The sequence below is a fragment of the Ovis canadensis genome, chromosome 5, assembly GCF_042477335.2.
Source record: "Ovis canadensis isolate MfBH-ARS-UI-01 breed Bighorn chromosome 5, ARS-UI_OviCan_v2, whole genome shotgun sequence".
Lineage (NCBI taxonomy): Eukaryota > Metazoa > Chordata > Mammalia > Artiodactyla > Bovidae > Ovis > Ovis canadensis.
The window spans coordinates 38,532,095-38,557,630 of NC_091249.1; the positions used below are offsets into that span (position 1 = coordinate 38,532,095).

Here is a 25,536-nt window from a genome sequence, read left to right on the forward strand (position 1 = left end):
TTATAATATTTTAAAAAAACACTGAAAATCCTATTCCCAAGGCTGGATACATATAAAAGATAAAATAGTTTGCCATTTTAGCCATTTTAAAATGCACAATTCAATGGCATTAATCACATTCACAGTGTTGTACAGCCAACCCCACTATCTATTTCGAAAAAACTTTCCTATCACCCTAAACAGAAATTCTCTAAACACGAATTCTTTCCTCCCTCCGGGCCCTGGCTTATTTCATTTAGTGTACTGTCTTCTAGGTTCATCCACGTTACAGCATCTATTAGAACTACTCTCCTTTTTATGGCTGAATAATAGTCCATTCTATGTATTTATAATATTTTGTTTATCCATTCATCTTTTGATACATAATTAGGTTGTTTCTGCCTTTTGGCTACTGTAATGCTGAAACAAACACTGGCCTAAAAACATCTCTTTGACTCCTGGCTTTTAATTTCTTTGGGTATATGACTAGGAGTAATAAATTGTTGGATATACAGTAATTCCTTGTTTAACCTTTTGAAGAACCAAACTGTTTCCCACAGCAGCTGCATCATTTCACATTCTCACCAGCAATGCAAACGCTCCAGTTTCTCTACATCCTCAGCAACACTTGTTATTTCTTGTTTACCTAATTACATACAAGCTAGTAGTATAAAATGGTATCTCACACTATAGCTTTGATTTTGCATTGCCCAAATGAAGAACTAAAGAGCCTCTTGATGAAAGTGAAAGAGGAGAGTGAAAAAGTTGGCTTAAAGCTCAACATTCAGAAAACTAAGATTATGGCATCCAGTCCCATCACTTCATGGCAAATAGACAGGGAAACAATGGAAACAGTGGCAGACTTTATTTTCTTGGGCTCCAAAATCACTGCAGATGATGACTGCAGCCATGAAACTAAAAGATGCTTACTCCTTGGAAGAAAAGTTATGACCAATCTAGACAGCATATTAAAAAGCAGAGACATTACTCTGCCAACTAAGGTCTGTCTAGTGAAGGCTATGGTTTTTCCAGTGGTCATGTATGGACATGAGAGTTGAGTGCCGAAGAACTGATGCTTTGAACTGCGGTGTTGGAGAAGACTCTTTTGAGTCCCTTGGACTGCAAGGAGGTCAGTCCTGAGTGTTCACTGGAAGGACTGATGTCAAAGCCGAAACTTCAATACTTTGGCCACCTGATGCAAAGAACTGACTTATTTGAAAAGACCCTGATGCTGGGAAAGATTGAGGGCAGGAGGAGAAGGGGACACCAGAGGATGAGATGGTCAGATGGCATCACCGACTCAATGAACATGAGTTTTGGTAAACTCTAGGAGTTGGTGATGGACAGGGAGCCCTGGTGTGCTGCAGTCCATGGGGTCGCAAAGAGTTGGACACGACTGAGTGACTGAACTGAACTGAATGACTAATGATACTAAGCATTTTTTAATGTGCTCATTAGTTATCTTTATATCTTCTTTGGAGAAATGTTTATTCAAGTTCTTTGCCCCTTTTTAAATAGACTTGTCTTTTTGTTTCTTTGGAATTTTATATACATTTTGGATATTAGGACTTATACATGATGTGAAAAGGTTTTCTTCCATCCTGTAGGTTGTCTTTCTACTTTCTTGATAATATCCTTGGATGTACAAAAGTTTTTAGCTGTGATGAGGTCAAACTTGTCTACTCTTTGGTTTTGCTGCTTGTGTCTCTGGTGCCATATCTAAGAATATGTTGTCAAATTCAAGATCATGAAGATTTACCTCTATGTTCTCCTCAGAGAGCTTTATGGTTTTACCCTTATCTGTGGATCTTAGATCCATTTTGAATTAAGTTTTTATGTGCTGTGAGGTCACACTTAAGTTTTTATAGGTGATATACGTAAAAAATTTTTGGTTAAAGATTAATTCAGGTACTTTTCAAGAGCTGACCATGTGCCACTGTCCTAAAGACTGGATAACTTGGGAACAAAAGCAATAAGCCTACCCATGTAAAGTTCACAGTCATTTCCAAAGTGTTCTATTCCTGCACAAATTTCAAAAAAGATTTTTTTAAACTCAGAATTATAAACAACCATTTACCTTTAGGAAACAGATAAAATTACTTATTTTTGTTTTGTAAAACTAAGTGTTAGGTAGCAAGGTGGCTACTAACTACAGAGCATAATTTTGTTTCACTTTTCTGGTAAGCAAAAACCAAGAAATATCTTCAAGTTTTACAGTTGTTTTTCTTTTAAAGAACTAAGCTACAAGATGACTGGTAACTTCTTGATAATACAAAATACTGTCAGAGTTATTCCTTTTCTCATCACAAACTTTTGCACAATCTTATTATAATTAAAAGGTTTTATTTGTATAACATTAAACATCCTGAGGTATTCTGTGCACTTCTGCTTTCAACTTCATTATCATAATAACTTTCTCTTGAATGACTGAGTAAAGAAATTTCACATCAGTCATCCTAAATCCTTTATAAATTATAATCAAAGTAGCTATTTAATTACGAGTAATATTTTATGTTTCTATAAAACATCCTGTATTTTAAAGAAATAACATTACTGAAAATGTCTTCTCTAGAACATATTTCTTTTGGCTCAGAGAAAATAAGTTTTTTGTGAACTTCCATAATTGAAACTGATTTAGCAAAGTGCAATCATCTGAGGCTTATTCCAAATATCTTTAGTTTCAATCAAGACATTCTCCCTGTCATTTGTTTGAATTGTTAGCAATGTTTTTTGCCTATCTTCCACCAGAATTTGCTGATAAGAAATGCTTTGTTTTTTATAATATTTTTCTTTGTATCATTGTAACTTTTTATTTATTTATGTTTTGGTAACTATTTTTAGTGTGGCAGAAAGAATAGCTATTTCCTCAATAGTATGTCTTTGGCTATTAAGTGAAAACATTTCCAAATATCATGGTTATCCAGTTAAATACTGCCATGAGATTTGTATTAAGAATCACTGATAAAAATTATAGTTTTGGCTTCATGTTTTAGATGCTTTGTTTTTTAAAGGCTGAGTTAATAGTGATGGTTTTAAATTATGATTTAATTAATATTATGGCATTTTATGTATATAGAAAGGAGCTACAGGACATGGGTATAATTTAGTTTTAAATATTCTTTTTTTTTTTTTTTTAAAGGTATGGAAGAGAATTTATTTCACTTTGTGAGGCTTTACTTTCACAATTATACCTACCCTTGGCACAGGAAGACCCCCTATCAAAATTCTATTAATTGACTTAAGGTAAATAGGTTGATTTTATGAGACTTTCAGACAATTAAGTTTGAGAAAGTTTATGATTATCAGGATTTGTACACATGATCACAATCAAAAGAAAGAGATAAACCAAAGAACAAGACTTTCTTAATCCCCCTGAAACCATAAATTACAATTTCTGGTCAAATGGTATTCCTATGCTATATTCATTTTTATCCCATTTTCCATTTTATACTCTGGCATTTCTTTTCTGAATACAGGTTACATACAATATTATGTGTTAACTCCCTAGTCTTAATACCACAAAGTCACCTGTTTTACCATGGGTATATTTTTATCATTTAGAGTAGGATATGCTTGTTAATAAGCCAGTAATACTCCAGTAACTTTGTGAATGCAAACACACTGAGAAGTAAGAACAAATAATGGAGTTATTATTTCACGGATCCTCATTCAAGTTCAGGAAAATTACTCCTAGAAAGCTGCAATTCTGCCAAATATATTCTATGTTTAAACGGAAACTGAAAGAAAAGTGAAATTGCTGGAAGCCTTTGACGGTTCACTAGACATTGTGTGCTTTCAATAGTTCAACACTGTTATGCTTGATAATCAAGAGTAAGTTAATAGGCTAACATTTTAAAATGTATACTTTAATTAAGGTATAAAGTATATAAACAATCAGGTAAGCTTATAGAGAAGCTGACCAAGATACATAAATTAGGAGATATAAGTGTCCATCTAAACTTCCTATACTTCATCTTTTTTCTTTTTACAGAATATTTATTAAAGTTGTTTAATATACAATTTTTCATTTGTCATTCTGGAAGTCCTTTTTTAGAAAGACTCTTCTTTATCTGATGACAAATAGGAGCCACGTTATCAGTGATTATTCTGGACCTCCACGTTGGATAAATTCCATTTCTTCTTGAGACACAAGTTTCCTTCTGTATTTCTGAGGTAGAGTTCTTATCATCTCTGCAGTGTCTGGTGGACCCTGATGCATCAGCCAGTCTGGTGATTTACTTCCCTTAGAATGCTGTGAAATTGAAGAAGTATGAGATGGTAGTCCTGCTGATCGTAGAACTTCTGATACATTTGGTTTAGGATTGTCTCTTCTGTCAGGGAACCTTATTAATGGAGTATGTGGCTTGACTACCTGAACGACCCTGCTGGCAGACGCCATCTTGCTGCCCATCATGACCCCCGAGAAGGGGCAGTTTTAAATATTCTTATTGGCATTATTAAGTTATTTTGACCTACTTATTTTAGAAAAATTTTTTTTAAATTGCTTCTTACCTCAAAATGTAGCTGATGAAGAAGAGAAAAGGTTTCTGAAACACTCAGTATATATTATAGGATAATTCTAGGCTAGTTTTGCCCAGGAAAAAAGGTAATTATAGCTATACTAAGACTGGATGAGATCCATGTGGTTTAAAGATCATCATGATGTAATATGAATTTTCAGTAAAAACAAGAATTTTCTACTAATTTAAAATGACTATTTAAAATTCAGTTCACAATCAAGTGTCTCCTGCCTTTAAAGAAAAGTGGGGGAGGAATAAAGAAGTTAGCACTGTTAATGTCTTACTGCCAAAGGGCCCCATAAGGAAGCTATTGGCAAGACTACCTCTTAAAATGATCCAGAGATGTTGGCAATTTGATCTCTGGGTCCTCTGCCTTTTCTAAAACCAGCTTGAACATCTGGAAGTTCATGGTTCACATATTGCTGAAGCCTGGCTTGGAGAATTTTGAGCATTACTTTACTAGCATGTGAGATGAGCATCTTTACTAGATGCTCAAACTGTGCAGTAGTTTGAGCATTCTTTGGCATTGCCTGTCTTTGGGATTGGAATGAAAACTGATCTTTTCCAGTCCTGTGGCTACTGCTGAGTTTTCCAGATTTGCTGGCATATTGAGTGAAGCACTTCCACAGCATCACCTTTTAGGATTTAAAATAGCTCAACTGGAATTCCATCACCTCCACTAGCTTTGTTCGTAGTGATGCTTTCTAAGGCCCACTTGACTTCACATTCCAGGATGTCTGGCTCTAAGTGAGTGATCACACCATCGTGATTATCTGGGTCATGAAGCTCTTGTTTGTACAGTTCTTCTGTGTATTCTTGCGACCTCTTCTTAATATTTTCTGCTTTTGTTAGGTCCATACCATTTCTGTCCTTTATCAAGCCCATCTTTGCATGAAATGTTCCCTTGGTATCTCTAATTTTCTTGAAGAGGTATCTAGTCTTCCCCATTCTGTTGTTTTCCTCTATTTCTTTGCACTGATTGCTGAAGAAGGCTTTCTTATCTTTTCTTGCTATTAGTTGGAACTCTGCATTCAGATGCTTATATCTTTCCTTTTCTCCATTGCTTTTCGCTTCTCTTCTTTTCACAGCTATTTGTAAGGCCTCCCCAAACAGCCATTTTGCTTTTTTGCATTTCTTTTCATGGAAAAAGCAAGAGAGTTCCAGAAAAACATATATTTCTGCTTTATTGATGATGACAAAGCCTTTGAGTGTGTGGATCACAATAAACTGTGGAAAATTCTGAAAGAGGTGGCAATACCAGACCACCTGACCTGCCTCTTGAGAAACCTATATGCAGTTAGAACTGGACACGGAACAACAGACTGGTTCCAAATAGGAAAAGGAGTACGTCAAGGCTGTTTATTGTCACCGTGCTTATTTAACTTATATGCAGAGTACATCATGAGAAACACTGGGCTGGAAGAAGCACAAGCTGGAATCAAGATTGCCGGGAGAAATATCAATAACCTCAGATATGCAGATGACACCACACTTATGGCAGAAAGTGAAGAGGAACTAAAAAGCCTCTTGATGAAAGTGAAAGAGGAGTTGGCTTAAAGCTCAACATCAGAAAACTAAGATCATGGTCCCATCACTTCATAGGAAATAGATGGGGAGACAGTGGCAGACTTTATTTTGGGGGGCTCCAAAATCACTGCAGATGGTGATTGCAGCCATGAAATTAAAAGACGCTTACTCCTTGGAAGAAAAGTTATGACCAACCTAGACATCATATTAAAAAGCAGAGACATTACTTTGCCAACAAAAGTCTGTCTAGTCAAGGCTATGGTTTTTCCAGTGGTCATGTATGGATTTGAGAGTTCGACTGTGAAGAAAGCTGAGCACCGAAGAATTGATGCTTTTGAACTGTGGTGTTGGAGAAGACTCTTGAGAGTCCCTTGGACTGCAAGGAGATCCAATCAGTCCATTCTAAAGGAGATCAGCCCTGGGTGTTCTTTGGAAGGAATGATGCTAAAGCTGAAAATCCAGTACTTTGGCCACCTCATGCGAAGAGTTGACTCATTGGAAAAGACTCTGATGCTGGGAGGGATTGGGGGCAGGAGGAGAAGGGGACGACAGAGGATGAGATGGCTGCATGGCATCACCAACTCGATCAACGTGAGTTTGAGTGAACTCCGGGAATTGGTGATGGACAGGGAGGCCTGGCATGCTGCAATTCATGGGGTCGAAAAGAGTCGGACACGACTGAGCAACTGAACTGAACTGAACCTCTTAAAATAGTGAGTCTCTAAATAAATGCTTATGATTATAATTAGTACCCTGATAAATGAAGTGACAAAGAAATTAAAAAGATCAGAATGTGTAATAAAACAAACCCGTATAAAACAGCATCTCTAGAACTATAAGTTACTGTATAAAGAAATCAATGCACAAACTACTTTGACAAAGATTATAAACCTCCAACAGACATGAAGGCATTTGCCACTTTATGTAATGGGTTTTGAGAAGGTATGAAGTAAAGAGAAATACTCAGTGGCAACTCATATTTCAGTGATTAGTTCTAAAGAGGCAATTTGTAAGGGTATTTTAAAACAGTTCCTCAGATACTCTGCCACTGCAATAAACCATCTCCTGAGCATCTTTGTAAGGGGAGCAGCATTTGTCAGGTTTATAAGGCAGTCTCAGAATGATACTGATGCTCCCTTTGCCCACACTGGTGAAACTGTCATGACCTGCGGGGATGAGCATGTTAGGTGGAAGAGAATGCTAAGCAGGATAGTTCCTCACTCTTGGCAAATTTACAATACTGTCATATATACTACAAAAACCCGAGGGTATGGTGCTCAAAGCATAGTACCTGGACTGGAATGGCAGCAGCATCACCAGAAAAGTTGTTAGAAATGCCAATTATTGGGCCTCACCCTAGACCTACTGAATCACTATAAAGACAGGGCCCAGAAGGCTGTGTTTTAGGAAGTCCAATAGGTAATTCTGATGCAGGCTAAAGTTAAGAAACATTGCTCTAAGTAAGTATTTTCCTTCATTTCCTTTATGCTGCTGCTGCTGCTGCTAAGTCGCATCAGTCGTGTCCGACTCTGTTCGACCGCATAGATGGAAGCCCACCAGATTCCCCCGTCCCTGGGATTCTCCAGGCAAGAACACTGGAGTGGGTTGCCATTTCCTTCTCCAATGCATGAAAGTGAAAAGTGAAAGGGAAGTCGCTCAGTCGTGTCCGACTCCTCGCAACCCCATGGACTGTAGCCCACCAGGCTCCTCCGTCCATGGAATTTTCCAGGCAACAGTACTGGAGTGGGGTGCCATTGCCTTCTCCGTCATTTCCTTTATAACACTTATTAAATATATAAAGTAATTATCAAAGTGTTCATATAAATTATACAAAAGTAACCAAGATTTAAGCACTAGAAACAACCATATGATAGGGGTAGCATTCCGTTTAAAATATTTACATATTTCACATACAAAAAGTGAATAAAGTAATAATCACCACTCACTTTAATAAGCTTGATGCTTATTAAAAAGAAAATGCTTATTAAAGAAGAAAGCAGAGTGCCGAAGAATTGATGTTTTTGAACTGTGGTGTTGGAGAAGACTCTTGAGAGTCCCTTGGACTGCAAGGAGATCTAACCAGCACATCCTAAAAGAAATCAGTCCTGAATATTCACTGGAAGGACTGATGCTAAAGCTGAAACTCCAATACATTGGCCACCTGATGCGAAGAACTGACTCATTTGAAAAGACCCTTATGGCGGGAAAGATTGAAGGTGGGAGGAGAAGGCGATGACAGAGGATAAGATGGTTGGATGGCATCACCGACTCAATGCACGTGAGTTTGAATAAACTCTGGGAGATGGTGATGGACAGGGAGGCCTGGTGTCCATAGGGTCACAAAGAGTGGGACACGACTGAGCGACTGAACTGAACTGAGCGAGACCACATACCGATAGGCCCAGATAGTCAGATTTCTTCAGAAGTCTTTCTGTTTTCTTTAGATTTGGGAACTAGCTCCCCACAACTAAGTATCTGCATTTCAGCAAGTGGTTTGCTAGCTGCATCTGTTCTCTGGTTTTCTCTCTCACAACTTTTTGACCATAAATCACTTGCCTAAAAACAACATGATACCCATCTAAATGAGTTTATTTTGTTGTTATGAAGAACTGTGGGGCGTTTGTATCCTTCCCGTGGTTACACTGAAGGGAAATTCTTTATTGTGTTTAACAGCAAAACACTCATCTTCAAAAAATGCTCCTTAAATGGATACCCCCTCCTTGTCCATTTCCTTCACTGAAGTCACCACCTCGAACCATAAAATCTTTGACAACTCGGTGAAAGAGACAACTTTTATAATATAATAGCATCTGAGTTGACTTCCCAGTCCCCTTTTCACCTGTACAAAGACAACGAAAGTTCTTGCATGTTTTGGGGCACATATCAGAAAATAATTCAAAGACAACTCTTCCAGCAGGTTGATTATTAGTGCGATGTCAAAGAAATATCTTCCCATGGTGTCAATACTTTGATCTCTGAGTAAAATACAGTTTCAGGTGAACGCACTTTAAATAGGGAAAAATCAAGGACAAATTAATCCAATCATTTTGCTCCTGATTATCTTTTATCTTCTTAATAACTTGTGCAGGCCTTCTTAAATTCTTCCCAGGGTCTGGTCCTTTAAAGTGCTTCAAATCTACCGCCACTAGAAAAGGCGCTAAAGACTGTACTCTGGTTTTAGTTTCTACTTCTGTCATGTAGGTTTCCTCTTCTTTTATGTCTTTTACTTCTTTAAAAGAAAAATCTCTTATTGATTTACAGTATTTCTTTATATATTGTGGACCATATTCTTTTGCTAATAACATTTTCTCCCTTAGGTCTGTGGCTTCATTTTTCATTTTCATGCTTTCTTTAAGAAGCAGTTTTATATGTTAACTAAAAAAAAATTGGTTTCTTCTTCATAGTTTAACTTTTTGTGTCTCATTTAAAAACTTCTTCCCTAGTCCAAGATCAAAAATTTATTTTCTGTTTTCTTTTAAAAGCTTAAAAAATTTTCTGTTCTTGTGCAGGTCTTTCAACTCACCTGGAAATATTTTTCATCTTTATAAAGACCTGTTATTTTTTTCACATAATCAGTTTTCCCAGTTCATCCTTTCAATGTCACCTCTGTCATGTATTTAATTTCCTATATCAAAGATTCAGTTTCTACTCAGTTGAAATGTCTGTCCCTACTTCAACACCACGATTTCTTAATCACTAGTTTTATGATAAGGCTTTATGTCTGTCAAAGCAATCCTACTTCCACCTCTTATTATTCCAGAGGACTGCCTAGACTATTCTTAACCACATGCTTGTCAAGTTTTAAAAGACACAAAATAGAAAAAGGCCAGTGACAGTATTCTGAATCTCCCACTCTATTTTAACAAAGCAGCTCAAACAAAGCAAAGCAAAACAAGGGGCTTTTGCTTGAAGTTTTCTTTTGAAGAAAGAGGTTCCTATAAAAATAAGTTGGCCAACACTGTCTTCCTACAGCCATAAGAGGTGAGGAAACTGAGTTTCAGAGAAGGTAAATAATTTTTTTGTTTGGTCCAAAATCTATAATAAGGAAGTGGCAGTGCTAGCTAGCATTTAAACCTAGGATTGATTCCAAATCCCACATTCTGGTTACTATGCCAAACACAAAACCTATGACAAGTCTAAGTTTAGAACCAGTAAAATAATAGAAATATGGAATTAAAATTTCTTTAAAAATTCAATAAGGACTGCCATTACTTAACACTCTCTCCAAAAACCCCAGTGAATCTCAGCAGTGAGTGAATGGGAAATACCTTAGGAAAAGGACAGAAATAGGCTAAGATAATTCACAAAGAGGTTCTCTACTGTCAACTAACAGCATAGTATTTCTATAGTCCTTTTAACTCTCAAATAAACTGTAGTGGTATACGGTAATAAAGATATATTGAAGGTTTATAATTTTTATTAATGTGAATATGAAACCTGGAATAAAAAAATTTTTGAACACTTAACACAGAATTAAAATGTTATCATTCAAAAGAGGTAAGAAATTTACCTGCATCAAATATTGTGCACCCTCTCTCAAATCATCTGCATGTACTGGAGCATAAAAAGCCTTCATTTTGTTTTTAATAAGCCACCGCTGATATTTAGCTTGATCAATGGACATCTCTTTCATAGCTTGTCTTCGAGGGCCCTTTAAGGTAAAAATATTAATAAGTCTTTAACTGAAAGGTAATCTATTCCATTTTCATAAAAAAGCTTCCTGTTATCTTGGCTTAAACAAGGCATCCACACATGGCAATGGGGGCAGAAGGGAAGTACAATATAATGCTAGCATTTTACTCTCAAACTGGTGAATTACATCCAATAAAGATTATGAAAAGACAGTGTTGATGGAACAGAGGCACAGAGAGAGAAAAGGAAACACAGACTTTGAAAAATAAATAAACATTGGTAGTAGTAAATAAGAGAAATTATAAATTACTGAAAATGAAGAATAGATTACACAGAGAAAAATAACAGCCTTCTATTTTTCTATGGAAAAGTTTCCCATCTTTTCATTTGTCTCAAATGTCTGAGTTATTAATTCTCAGAAACCTAGAAATATCATTAAAAGTCAAAGTTAGCTATATAAATTCATTTTTTCCTTTGTCCTTCTGTTGAACAATGACATAACATATGAAAGGAAATGAGTTTTTTCAAGTTGCAATTCTATTTTGATCCTTGTAAGCAACACATAAAATGTATTATATGTTTTACCTAAAATGTATTAAGAAAAAAATAATCTAAAAATAAGATTAAAAGTTCACTTTAATTATACATGAATAAGACAAGGAACTGGAAGGAACTGGCAACCTACTCCAGTATTCTTGTCTAGAAAATCCCATGGACAGAGGAGCCTGGTGGGCTACAGTCCATGGGGTCATATAGAGTCAGACATGACTTAGCAACTAAACAAGAAAAGGAGTAGTATAATTTATCATTATTAGTAGAAAAATTGCCTCTGTGCAATTTCTTATGCTCAAGACTCCAACCTGAATTGATCTACTTGGAGACAAACTGAAACTCCACAGGTCCCAAGTGGAGTCAGTGTCCCAGTGTGTTCTTCCACTACCCTACACACACATTTTACTACTATACAAGTAGAAGATTAACTCTAGCAGGGGCTGGGACATAGGGCATATAACATGCATTTCTAGCACCAAAATAAAATAAGCAATAGACCCTGGGAGGTAAGTTAATCTAGTAAATAATTTTTACCAAACTCCAATTTCTTATGCAGAAAAGATCCATCATCTAGTGATTTTAGCCAAGAGGCCAAAAATAAAACTACTTTTAGATTAACATTTACCCCTATTTTTAGTAATTTCCTTACTCATGAATAAAACTAAAATGAACAGGCAAGAATTCAGCTTTCACCCTACTCTTTACATACCAGATACTAAATATTTATCAGTACCATATTTGACAAGTAAATGTTCCTAGTGTTCTCAGGACTTTATTAGATTTATCAGTAAGAAAAAAACACATACCAAATTCCATTCAGGTTCCTTAGTTGTTTTTAGCTCCTTAGTAGGCTATTTTTCTTAGCTAAAGCAATATTGCTTCCTAAAAGCTACTCAAATTATTTCAAATCTAGAAAGATTCACAAATTACAAATGATATACACAGAGTGTAAAATGTTTTAATATAGAAGACAAAACTAGGACTTACCATATGCACATGACCACAGATCATCAAGCCAACATTTTTTGTGAAATCGTGAACAAGATGAAGTAAAGCTGGGCGTGAGTTTGGCGCACCTGTCATAACAAGACACTGAGGCCTAATTTAAGATTGAAAGGAGAAATGTAATTAGAGAAATTTAAGGTTTGATAACATGGACATGATTTCAAGTTGCTACTCTAACACTACATTGTACACTAGACTCTCCTTTACACAACTGTCCTCAAGACACAGGCTACACGATTCTCATAGAAGAGACATAACCAGGGTTCCTTGGTACATGAGAAATGCGGAAACAAAATCTTCTTTGAGCAAATATACCAAATATCCTAAATTAATAGGTAATATACATCAAGATCCTGGGAGATACTACAGAAAAAAAATGACCATAACCGATGTAACATGTAACAACTTTTCATCTTCTAAAGGTAATAAACATTACAATTCTTTCACAGAGTTCAGAAAACTTCATGAGAACATGGCCGTGTCTTCATGTAAAGAACAGCTCCCTTTCCTTCTTAGCCTGATCAAATCATACTCCTTTCTGCTTAGTAATATCAGTCTTCCCTAATCTAGCTTAATTTCAGTGAATGTTGTTCTATGAGTAAAATCACCTATGGTGAAGAAAGGTTTCTATTTGAACTATAAAACTCCTAGAGGAGAACATAGGCAAAACCCTCTCAGACATAAATCACAGCAGGATCCTCTATGATCCACCTCCCAGAATTCTGGAAATAAAAGCAAAAATAAACAAATGGGATCTAATTAAAATTAAAAGCTTCTGCACAACAAAGGAAAATATAAGCAAGGTGAAAAGACAGCCATCTGAATGGGAGAAAATAATAGCAAATGAAGCAACTGACAAACAACTAATCTCAAAAATATACAAGCAACTTCTGCAGCTCAACTCCAGAAAAATAAACGACCCAATCAAAAAATGGGCCAAAGAACTAAATAGACATTTCTCCAAAGAAGACATACGGATGGCTAACAAACACATGAAAAGATGCTCAACATCACTCATTATTAGAGAAATGCAAATCAAAACCACAATGAGGTACCACTTCACACCAGTCAGAATGGCTGCGATCCAAAAATCTGCAAGCAATAAATGCTGGAGAGGGTGTGGAGAAAAGGGAACCCTCCTACACTGTTGGTGGGAATGCAAACTAGTACAGCCACTATGGAGAACAGTGTGGAGATTCCTTAAAAAATTGCAAATAGAACTACCTTATGACCCAGCAATCCCACTTCTGGGCATACACACCGAGGAAACCAGAATTGAAAGAGACACATGTACCCCAATGTTCATCGCAGCACTGTTTATAATAGCCAGGACATGGAAACAACCTAGATGTCCATCAGCAGATGAATGGATAAGAAAGCTGTAGTACATATACACAATGGAGTATTACTCAGCCGTTAAAAAGAATTCATTTGAATCAGTTCTGATGAGATGGATGAAACTGGAGCCGATTATACAGAGTGAAGTAAGCCAGAAAGAAAAACACCAATACAGTATACTAACACATATATATGGAATTTAGGAAGATGGCAATGATGACCCTGTATGCAAGACAGGGAAAGAGACACAGATGTGTATAATGGACTTTTGGACTCAGAGGGAGAGGGAGAGGGTGGGATGATTTGGGAGAATGACATTCTAACATGTATACTATCATGTGAATTGAATCGCCAGTCTATGTCTGACGCAGGATGCAACATGCTTGGGGCTGGTGCATGGGGATGACCCAGAAAGATGTTCTGGGGAGGGAGGTGGGAGGGGGGTTCATGTTTGGGAATGCATGTAAGAATTAAAGATTTTAAAATTTAAAAAATAAAAAACTAAAAATTTAAAAAAAAAAGTTTTAATTCTAATTCATTACAATGAAAGCCAAAATTAATTCAACTGCCTTTCAAAAAATAAGACAGTCACATGATTTTTCATGTATTTTTAACTCTTGATTTTCACTGACTAGAAGTAAAAGTCAATCTTGTTTGAGGAAAAAATATTCACATATCCATTTTATAAATTCAAACAGATTCACATAAACTCATTAAAACAACAATGTGTATAGTTAAACTTTAACAAAAAGCAAATAGACTAAGAATTCTGACTTACCTACTAAATTAGTTAGTAGCTCCTAACTATACTCATAAAATAAGCAGGAAAAGCCGAATAAAGACTACAAACTGATTCAGAATTTTAGCAAGCCATCTGAAAATCCAGTTCTGTCTGGAGGAATAGATTTGAGGCAACCAAACATGAAGTCTTCTTTAGCAGCCCAGAGACTGCTAGTAGTCCAGTCTCTCCATCTGAGTGTTAGCAGGTTACATGGCTCCCCAGCTGCCCTTCTTAGCCTTCCTAAAAGTGGCCCTATGACTGATTTCCAGCCCGTATGATGTTCCTAATTCCTCATCCTATCCTTTAAAAGAAACCTGGGTCACCCCCCCATACTTTCTTTACCTTTTCTGTAATCTAGACTGTGGAGTTGGTGATGTCTTTTGCCACATGGACATAAAAACATATTCTAGGGAATGGCAGGCTGATGAGGTAAAAGGAAGAAATGTGGGACTTGAGTGACCAAGTGCAGCCAATCTATGTAGCAGCCATAAACTGTCCATCTACCTTTGGACCATCACAGAACACTGATATCCATCTTGTTCAGCCACTTTGTTTTTTCAGCTTTTTGTTATGGTAGTTTAACTTATCACTAATATAACCTAGTACTGTGGGAAATGAACTTATAGTCCCCATCTTTACTAAATAGTTAACATGTTAGTAAACATACCACAAAGGCATAATTTGGGTATAATATTATACCAAAAAAAGGTAAAGAACAAAATATATTAGGGATGTCTTCTAGTAACGAGAGAGTGTAAATATCTGTCTTCATCTTTACTCCCTCTTTTAAAATCTCCATAGTATGATAGGATTTTTTTAAGGCACCAAAATATAGAGAAGAGGATAGGACACAATTGCACTGAAATTTTGAAAGCCAGAGAGCAGATGCAAGAATAAAGGATTTGACAAATCAGGAAAAGGCTAAATTATAAATGAGCATTAAGAGAAAACTGTGAAGCCACCTGATTTTACACCTGCTGCTGCTGCTGCTAAGTCACTTCAGTCGTGTCCGACTCTGTGCGACCCCACAGATGGCAGCCCACCAGGCTCCCCCGTCCCTGGGATTCTCCAGGCAAGAATACTGGAGTGGGTTGCCATTTCCTTCTCCAATGCATGAAAGTGAAAAGTGAAAGTGAAGTCACTCAGCGACCCCATGGACTGCGGCCTACCAGGCTCCTCCGCCCATGGGATTTTCCAGGTAATAGTACTGGAGTGGGGTGCTACTGCCTTCTCCGGATTTCACACCTAAGAATCATCAAAATGCCTAGGACTAACAGGCAGTAGATGCCTCTGGAAGTGGCAGGGGCAATGTGTTAAAAAAAAACAAAAGTAAGGAGAACTAATTTAAAGTTTGCATAAGAAGCATCTAGATGAACCCAAGTCATTTCCATCACTATGGTGGGCAACTGTCCCTGCCTTTCTCCAACCCTATTAGGCTAGAGCTTATTTGCTAGAGAGGCCTGTGGTCTGGGAGCAATAGCTGAGGGCATAAGCAGCTACTTTAAGCAGGGAGTTAGGAGAACATTCGCTATATGCTGGAAACTGAAATCTCCAAGTTGCCTTCTCACTTAGCTCTCAGAACTGTGGCAGCCAGAACGTTATCAGTAAGGAAAGATTAAAAGATTCTTTTCTGATAAATCTAATCAAATTAAAAAAGAAAACTTTTAAGATGACTTAAACTTCTCAAAGAACCATCACATTAATCTCCATTAAGGGCTTGACTGAGAGCCCCACCCCCAGTGCAGAACTTCCCAAGCCCTAGATCACAGACATTTCAGACAAGGCTAAATCTAAGAACCCAAATTAAAGAGGAAGGAAATGATGAGAAAGACACTTCAAGGAAATAGAAACTATAAAGTGAAGAAAACAAAATCTTTCGGCAAATTTGGTGAAGGCTGAGATAGTGATAAATAGAAACTTAAATAGGAAAAACAATTTATTGGCTACATAGAAAACATAAAACCTGTACAGGAAAAGAAAGCAATCATAATTTACAAGGCTAAGCTCTGAATTATGCTTTAAAAGTCATAAAAATATAAACATCAAGTCTAACCTAATCAAAATAATGACATAAAAATATACTGGGAGGATAGGGTAAAGAGAAGGGTGTGTGTGTGTAGTGGGCATGCATGGATGAAAGAAATCAAGAGAGAATGCCTAAAATTTAAAATCAAACAATACAATAAGACAAACATGCTTTTGGGGACTATGAAGTAAATACTACACAATTCAGCTAAGAGTGGAAATTGGCTGCTGGTGGCATAAAAGAAACAGGGATTTGAGAAGTAGGATAACTAATTTTCACAACAAATGTAAGCTTTTCCTCTTTTAAATATGTTCATGTATAATTCTGATAAAAATTTAAAAATACTTGTTAAACTTTTTTTTTAAAGTTTTTAAGAAATTCCCATTTCTATTAATAAGCCAAAGATCAGTTTTTTATTGATGGCAAGTTAATTCTGATTGTTGATCACACTCTCACTTCTGGGACACAGCTTTTTATGCAAAGGAAGTATTTCTATTTTCTGCCATACTTTGCATTAACTATTAAAACATTAAAAATGTGCTGAAATTAAAGTTTTCCTCCCAGGGCTCTCACTTCTTTTCCCTATTTCTTTCTACTCCAAAACTGAAGATCTGTGGTCTATGGGAATCTTTCATTTGACAAAACAAATTGGTGGTAGTGGTGGTTGGTGGTGGGGGGAGGATATTCAAAGAGTGACAAAAAGAATATATTAATACTTGGTAGAGCACTTCTTTTCTGGCACTTATCCACTCTTGAAATTTTCTTTTAAAAAGATTCTGTCTTTTGTTTTACTGAAAACAGGAATTTATTCCTGTGATTACTGTGCAGAAGCCAATGAGAAGCAATTACTCATGACTGAAGAGTTGCCTGTTCAGAGCCAGGCTTACGTGAACAGTATGAGAATGACTGTCTAATGGTCTATTTTTTAAAAAATGACAAGCCTATTTTTAGCTACACTTAACAATAATCTATAATTTCTAAGAATCTATATAAATAAATTAATACTTTTGGATTTACAACAGTGCTTTAATAACTGAATCTCATCGACTATTAGAAACATGTTAAATTACGGAATAGCTTTTAAATTGATGACTGATAAACTATTTTAAGATAAAATAAAAAGGAAGGAAATAGTAAGAAATGCTCTTTACTCTGACATTGATTCTTTATCACAAAAACTGATTGCCAGTTCCACAGTGAGAGCAAAGCCACTAACATGAAAATATTTACCGCCTTAGTAAAATTATAATACAAGTATTTTTATGAATTTCATCCTTAATAGTTAGAAACTTGAGTGGCCACAGAGGGGGGAAAAGTTTACTTTAATGATATCTATTTAAAAGCCTTCAAAGAGAGACCTCCAAAACTTCTGTAACATTTTTATAAGGTAGATGATAATTTTTCTCTTTGTAAATTTTTGAGAACAAGCCTCAACCTTGTTTTTGAATAAACTGCTCAAATCAAACAAGAAACAACATTCTATGCTTTTAGATAATTTTTCATGAAATATCACCAAATGAAAATATTACTAAACAATAAATGAAGAACTGATTGCCATCTAAGACAAAATGTTTCTGTGTTACCTGATCACTTACCTGAAGTTTTTCACGTGGTCTTCCACTCCAGAAAGACGAATCGAATGCTGCAGTGCATTCAGATAAGTCAGAGCTTGTGTGGAGGATCCCCAGTTCACATCTGTAAGAGGACAGTGTTCATGCACCGTAATACTGGTGATCACAAATCATCAATAACCAATGCTTGCACATTTAAAAAGTCAGCTGCTAAAACAAACTGTTGTGCTCAGGAATTTCAATAGTTTACATCCACAGCATGAAATTAAGACAATGCTACTCTGAGCTATTAACATTTAAAAAAATGTACAACTTGGAAAAGACTGAGATGAAAGGGCTGCAGACATGCTGTGCATTCAACTCAAAATGAGTCTTGCAAACAAAGAAAACATTTAAAAATCATTGTTTATACAGCCAAAGGTCAAAAAGGAAAAAGGCAGATCTATGATTGTTATAAAGTACTATTTATAGTACTTCACCGTTTAAGTTATTTGAACATCAAGGCAAATTTTACTTCTTATTGAATAAACAGTCTAAACACAAATGATGATTTTAGACATTTGTTACTTTAGAGACTTAATAGGCGTATTAGAGAAATAATTGTTTCTAAGATATTTAAAACAATATCTTCTTTGTCCATTTCATTTCTAAAGCCACCATTCTAATCCAAAACCTCATTCTCTCATACTTGGATTACAAAATGTTTCCTCACTGTTTAAAATAACTACACTGCAACTACTTTGTCGTCTCTTTCTAATCTACTCAATTGGGCTGAAACTTTTCAAGTCTTTTTCAATAGATTTCCTTGTTCCAGGTTATCACACTAAATAACTGGACTAATCCTAACCTATCCCAGCATCTGCTTATGTGGAGATATACCCGGCAGTTATCAATGCTACACATTCTAGATAATCTTTAACTATTTCCCTCTTTATTTCCCAGTTAAGTATATCTGTCTAATTTTCCTTGCTATATAGTAAGCTAGAGGGAAGATACTATGTGTTCTAGTATTTTGTGATTCTGTGGTACAAAGTATAGTAGGTACTAAACCACATTAGGTAATACATATAATGCTTATCAGGCTAATAGAAACTACTGTACTGTAATAAAATCCTTTCAAAGATTAATTTTAAAACATATTGAGTGAAACAATGTTTATTACATGAATTTGTTATTTTTCTACAAATAGGATTAATTAAATTTAACTCATGGGTAAGAATGAAATTCCACAGAGTAAAAAGTCTTATAGTAACTTTTTCATTAAAACTACATATATTTAGAAATAAAGCATTTTAGGTTTCATGCAAAGGGCCTTTCCAAAATACAAAAGTGGATGTTTAGATATGAAAAGGTACAAAGAACATCTAAATATTTTTTAGCTTGAAATACTAAATATTAAGAGAGAAGACTGACCTGGTTTTTTGTAGGTAACATAAATGTAAAGTCCAAGAACAATCACATATGTTAGCAATGCAGCCCACCAGTTAATGACAAACATCACTATGCAACAGAGAATTGCTCCAAGAAGTGATATCCACATATTGTAGTATTTGAATGCAGGACGCCACCCTAACAGAAACAAGTAATATAGATAAATGAAAGTCACTCAGCTACCTCATCTGCTTTAGACAGTGGTACACATGCATGCACAAAATAAACTTCTCTGTGGCTGCTACACTGAGAAGTCTTCAAATGTGAACTGTAAAGCTAATTAAACATAAAGTCATAGACCATTACTGACCATAATGTCATGATTCTCGGTAGCCATGAAGTGGGCACATCTATTTACATCAACATTATCCTATCTTACTAGTTCCCAATTCAAAAAGTCCTTACTAAACAAATACAAATCAACCTAAACTCAGTGAATGCTAAAAACAGGAGAAGATGAAAAGATTAGGTTTCAAACTGAGTCCTTAATAGTGAGATTTTATTTTCTGGTTTTTAGCACAAGACACATCCATATGTTAATGAATATAGAAAACAATTCAAATAAATTGTTGTTTAGAATTGTTAAAAAAACATATCATTTGGGGAAGTATTTCAATAAAATTTATATTCTTTTTTAAAAATTAAGCTTTTAATTTTGAGATAACTACAGATTCACACAAAGTTTTAAGAAATAATATAGAGATTCGGGGGGCACTTTACGTAATTTCTCCCAGTGATAACATCTTGCAAAATGACACCAAAGTATCACAGCTAAAATATTGATATTAAAATAGTCAAGATAAAAGTTCAACACAAGAATCCCTTGTGTTGCCCTTTTATATAGCTATACCCACATCCACCTCTAAACTTTATATTCTTAAAAACTGAAGCTAAGATGTTTGTGTCCTAAGTTCCGATGTTTTATCTTTCTTGTTCTGAGAAACTTCTAGGCCCATAGAATCAATAGTGTTTTTGTTACTTCATTTCCTTCTCTGATGCCCAACTGTTGTCATGGTTTATAACAAAATACCCATAAAAACTGTATATGGAGTAATTTTTCAGTTGATAAAGACCCCTTATATTAGAATTCCACAGAACTCATTGTGTTAAAAATATTCCTGGATAGGGTACTATATCATAACAATGTTCTTAGAACTGATAAATACAGAAAAAAACAATTCTTTCATAGTTAGCCAGAATTTGAGATTAATGCTATTTTAAAGTATTTGAAGGAAGAAACAGACATTGTTTACCAATAAACTGCATGATAGAAGATCTCTGAAGACTCAATTTGACTCAACTATAAAGGCAGAATGAAGCATTAGTGAACTAATTCCACACATGCCATCTTTTGAAATGTATTAAAGTTTTATTTTCTCTAAAATCAAACATTGCCACATTTATGAAACTTTTAAAGAAAATGTAAAATCACCTGGAGATTTTGCAAGTGATGCATGAAATACTGAAAAATTGATCAGTGCATATGATGCAAGGAAGAAGTTAGAGATAATTGGAGCAATAACATTCAATTCAGCTGCAAAAAAAACATGACATATTAGACATTTTTTAACTTTTCAAAACTATGAATCATTTCAAAGCTTTAGATAATGCATAATGCTCCTAAATCCATAACCCAGATTTAATGAACTTTGCTATACATACTTCATATACTTTAAATCATATCCTACATACACAGTAGAAACCTCCTTTATGACTCACTCTCTCCAAGTTGAAATATTCTTTCCAGTGACGTTATACTGTTTTCCTACATACATATATGGTTCACAAGGATTATGGAGCACTGTTTTGGATGTTTTAAAAGTTACATAAATTACATCATACAATATTATCATTCAGTAATTTGATTTTTTTACATTCATTATTTTTGAGATTCATCCATATTAACATATGAAAACCAAGTTTATTCACATTTTTACTGCTAAATATTCTGCTGTTTCACTCAGGTTGTTTCCATTTTTCACTATTATAATTAATGACACTAAAAATATTCTTATATAAAAATGCAAGTTTCTGCAGGGTACAAAGCTCTAAGAACTGGTGGATCATAGGAAACTTTATTAAATATTGCCAACCTGTTCTCAAAAAGTAGCTATACCAGATACATTTTTAAGCATCAGATAAGAAAGTTTGTTTCCATGGTATAATCAAAAGTCCAAACGTTCTTTAAGACCCACTAGCTTCCTAATCAGAGGCAAAGGAACCAAAAAGATCAGCAGAGGTTCTAGCTTCATGGAAGACACCGTAATCCTTTACCCTATGCTATTATCATATTTGTTTTAAGGATAAGAACCTAGGAGCTCCCTTTAGCCTAAAAGGGAGTTAGTGAGGGTATGAGTTTGAGCAAATATTTAATGAATGCTATTATCTGCAGTATTTTCTAAACTTTTCCTTTGATCAAAAAGAAACTTAGTATAGCAGGCAAAGTAACATTTTATGACTTAATGACTCAATGTTGACAGTTAATACTATAAATACACCAAAATCTACATCAGCACACATGTATAGACTAACCAATTAAGATGAATCCAAGTGCAATTAAGAATGTTAAGATGTAGCCACGAAGAGGTTCATTATTTTTCCCATAACCTTTAGCAAACATCTGGAAAGCTGGGTAGATATTGTCCTTACATAGAGCCTAATAAAGAAATGTAAACATTAAAATGGAATACATCAAAATAAGACATACAGATCTGCTTACAGTTACAACAGGTTAATCAGGAAACGAACCCAAGTTTCTAATTCTTGGTCCTCTTTTTTTTCTTCTCATACTGCTTTATCAACAAATTGTAAAGAAGAGTCAAACATTTCCAGTATCAGAAAGGCAGGAGATTTAGAATACACTGTAGTGTTTATCTATTTTACCCCACACCAGGTTGACAGTCTTACACGAATAAAGAGTCAAAGAAGCAGGCATATATATAGAAGTGTGGAAGCTTGAGAAGTATGATAGACGTGTGACCTATTTTAAGAAAACCAAGTCTGAATCTAAGACTTAAAGCAAATAGAAATCCTAATTATAAAACTTAATCACTTTTCTTAAAACAATACTGAAAATAGTTTTAGGAAATACTCTATACCTCTACTGTATTAATTATAACAAGAAATTAAGAACAAAGCTGCAGAATCAATACTTCATTTCTTTTAGTAATAAAAAGTACTTTCTATGCAGTATCAGTTGTTTGTTTATTTGATGCTCACTAAAGGGAGATAATGTTTTATTTATCATTATATCCTGAGCACCTAACATAATGTATGGCACATACTAGACATTCAAAAATTCATAAAAATAAAACACTTATTTTGGCATTATGCTAACAGGAACAAGATAAAGTATCTTCTTTTGATTTATGGTACTTTTTATACTTGGTAAGACATGAAAATTTATGCTAACAGAGAATGTCAAAAAAGCAAAAATTCATTACCACTTCCAGAAAGACAACTCAAAAACTATACCCTGTGAGTGAATAAATGCACAACTGTTTATATACATATCCACATTCCTGTGCATAAAATTAAATATGCCACTCTTGATATATGTGTTGGCATGTATCATATAAATACACAGGGTTGACAGAAGTAAATAAATCATTTAAAAAATTAAAACCCCATTTGAAATATATTACCTTGCCTACCTCTATAATAAAATTTGCAATGTGAAATACTCACCTGAAATATTTTGGGTGCACTCACAAGAGATGCTAATGCAGAAGAAAGAGTGGCTGAGAAGATACCTGCAGAAATTAATGGTGCAAAGCCTGACACCATGCTCATTACCTTAAAAAGTGACAATGGAAAAGTAAGTCATACAACTCAAAAAAATCCACAACACTATACATCTTTACTATTCCTATGAAGAACACTGATAGTAATACTGGGGAGAATATGATAACAAAAGCAATAGTCCACAGTAATAATGGTTCTTACATGCATTACAAACTTCTGAAAATGATGTATCACCATCCCTTAATTAATGTAAAAAAAAAAAAAAAACCTTTTATTTTGTGCAACATCAAAGGCAAACACAATGGCAATGAGAAGAGCATGCTGAACTACAAAATATGTATCAGTTTCAACAGGCCAATATTTGCATTATTATAAGTCATTTCACACATAAATGTTCCAGATATCATTTCATGCATAAATGTTTCAGTGCGTACCTCTAATGGGTAAGAACTTTTAAAAACTGTAACTACAGTCACTGTCACATCTTAAAAACTGCTTAATTCTTTAACAGCATCAAATACTCAATTGCATCCACAATTCCCAAATTCTTTCTTTTCTTGTTTTTTAAAATAGTTCGTTCAAATCAGGATCCACAAAAGGATTACACTTTATATTTGGTGGTTTTGTTTCAATCCACAGATTCATCCTTTCTTTAAATTTTATTATTTTTATATTATTTCCCCTAGAGAAACCCTATGCTCTGGATTTTGCTGACAGTCTCCACTGCCTTGTTTAATTTGTTCCTCTCATCTCTATTTCTAGTCAACTGGTAGGTAGACCTAGACTGTTAATCAGACTAAGGAGCACAATAATACTCCAAACTGGTATGATACATTTCTGTTAGGAAGGTTGTTTCTTTTTCTTTTTTTTTTACATTAAGATAGTAGATTGGTATTGTGGTCATGTCTTTTGTTTGTTTTTAAAGAATCCTTATTTTTTTTTAAGATAAAAGTTGAAATATCCAGTCAAAAAGATTTAAGTCTAGGAATTGCCTCTAAGTAATCTGTGACTTGGGGGTCATAAACAAAACACCACTAGCCATGCTTTAGTAACTGATGAAGCTAGAAAATGTGTATGTCAGGTACATTAGATTGCTTTCTCTCTCTTTGAACATGTTCAAATATTTCTCTATAAGGAGTTTAAAAAAAAGATCACTAACTTAAGATGATGAGAAGGCAATAAAATAAACAAACTGAGGAGCATAATGCAAAGTGATTTGCCTTACCCCTTCAAAATGCCAACATTTTGAAAGGTTAAAAACAAGCAAGCTGTGAACTCCTCTAGGCTAAAGCATTTTAAAATAACACAACTAAAGGCCACGTGTGACAACAGACTGAATCCTGGATCAGGAAAAAATGATCTGGGGCATTACCGGAAGAAGTGAGAACTATGAATACGGAATATATATTTAGACAACAGTATTTCATCAACACTGGGATTACTTGGGTGGGATAATTCAACCACACTTGTAAAGAATGTTCTAAATACTTTAATTTGTCATGTTGTAATGTCTATAATTCATTCTCATTGGTTTGAAAAGAAAAATACTATACCTATAAAGATAAACAACTAATAAATACAAATGAAGGGTAAGTAGGTAGGGTAGGTTTTCATAGCACTGTTCCTTGTGTACCTTTAAAATCTGTCAAAATATAAAGTCGATTTGCAAGAACTGTTTAATGGATTTAGGTACTGTTAATTTGATCTATCCACTATAAATTTTACTAGTAGTGAATGATCATCACTTTGTTTATTAAACAATGGTGAGTGAAAGGTTTCTGAGGGCATTAAAATATAGAAATATAATAAACATAAAACTAAATAAAATTAAACATTTAAGATAAGGTGACTCAACTATATGTACATATATTTATCAGTTATATGCAAAATAGCATTATATAGTTGTGCCTTTGTATAGATTTCATGATGGAGTCTCCATTTATATGCTCCTCAGTAATGTTCTATTCACCATTCTTCATTCTCCAAGTGACAAGCAATTAATAATTTGACAGAATTTTCTTTCCATTCTCTATCACTTTACAAAGTACTTTTAAAAATTTTACTTAAATTAGAAAAGCAGATTTACATATACCAAACTCCTACACTTTGATTGAGTAAGTCCATACTTTCCATACTTAGACTTAATAAAGACAACATACTTTTGTAGTTTAAGGCAGCAACACAGAAATCTGATTGGCATTTTCAGTCACTGGGCAGAGACCAACATTTGTGTCTTTCATACACAATATCAATGTCAGAATTGGCCTGAATAATTAGCTGGACATGAATACTTTCTTTCATTCTACGATTTTGCCTAGTCTTGTGACTAGAAAAAAACAAAACATCTATTACATAATTGAGTCCAATATTTTTAACCACTGAAAGTGCAGCCAATTGTTTGAAACTATACAAAAGAAAATATACATAATG

General features: G+C 34.8%; 2 protein-coding genes across 3 annotated transcripts in view; both read right to left on the reverse strand.

The window, feature by feature from the left end:
* The window catches only part of SLC12A2 (solute carrier family 12 member 2), a 98,289-nt gene that overhangs the window by 20,285 nt on the left and 52,468 nt on the right, over nt 1-25,536 (reverse strand). For both annotated transcript variants that reach the window (XM_069589505.1, XM_069589506.1), the window contains 7 exons: nt 23,050-23,157; nt 21,895-22,018; nt 20,795-20,896; nt 19,345-19,500; nt 17,956-18,055; nt 12,198-12,309; nt 10,537-10,677 (listed from right to left, as the gene is read on the reverse strand). In XM_069589505.1, coding sequence (XP_069445606.1) covers nt 10,537-10,677; nt 12,198-12,309; nt 17,956-18,055; nt 19,345-19,500; nt 20,795-20,896; nt 21,895-22,018; nt 23,050-23,157 — 843 coding nt within the window. The remainder of the gene's footprint in view (nt 1-10,536; nt 10,678-12,197; nt 12,310-17,955; nt 18,056-19,344; nt 19,501-20,794; nt 20,897-21,894; nt 22,019-23,049; nt 23,158-25,536) is intronic.
* LOC138931534 (alpha-ketoglutarate dehydrogenase component 4) lies at nt 3,257-4,409 on the reverse strand. Its single transcript, XM_070292397.1, has one exon. It carries the CDS (start codon nt 4,391-4,393, stop codon nt 4,082-4,084), a length of 312 nt encoding a protein of 103 aa, XP_070148498.1. The 5' UTR covers nt 4,394-4,409; the 3' UTR covers nt 3,257-4,081.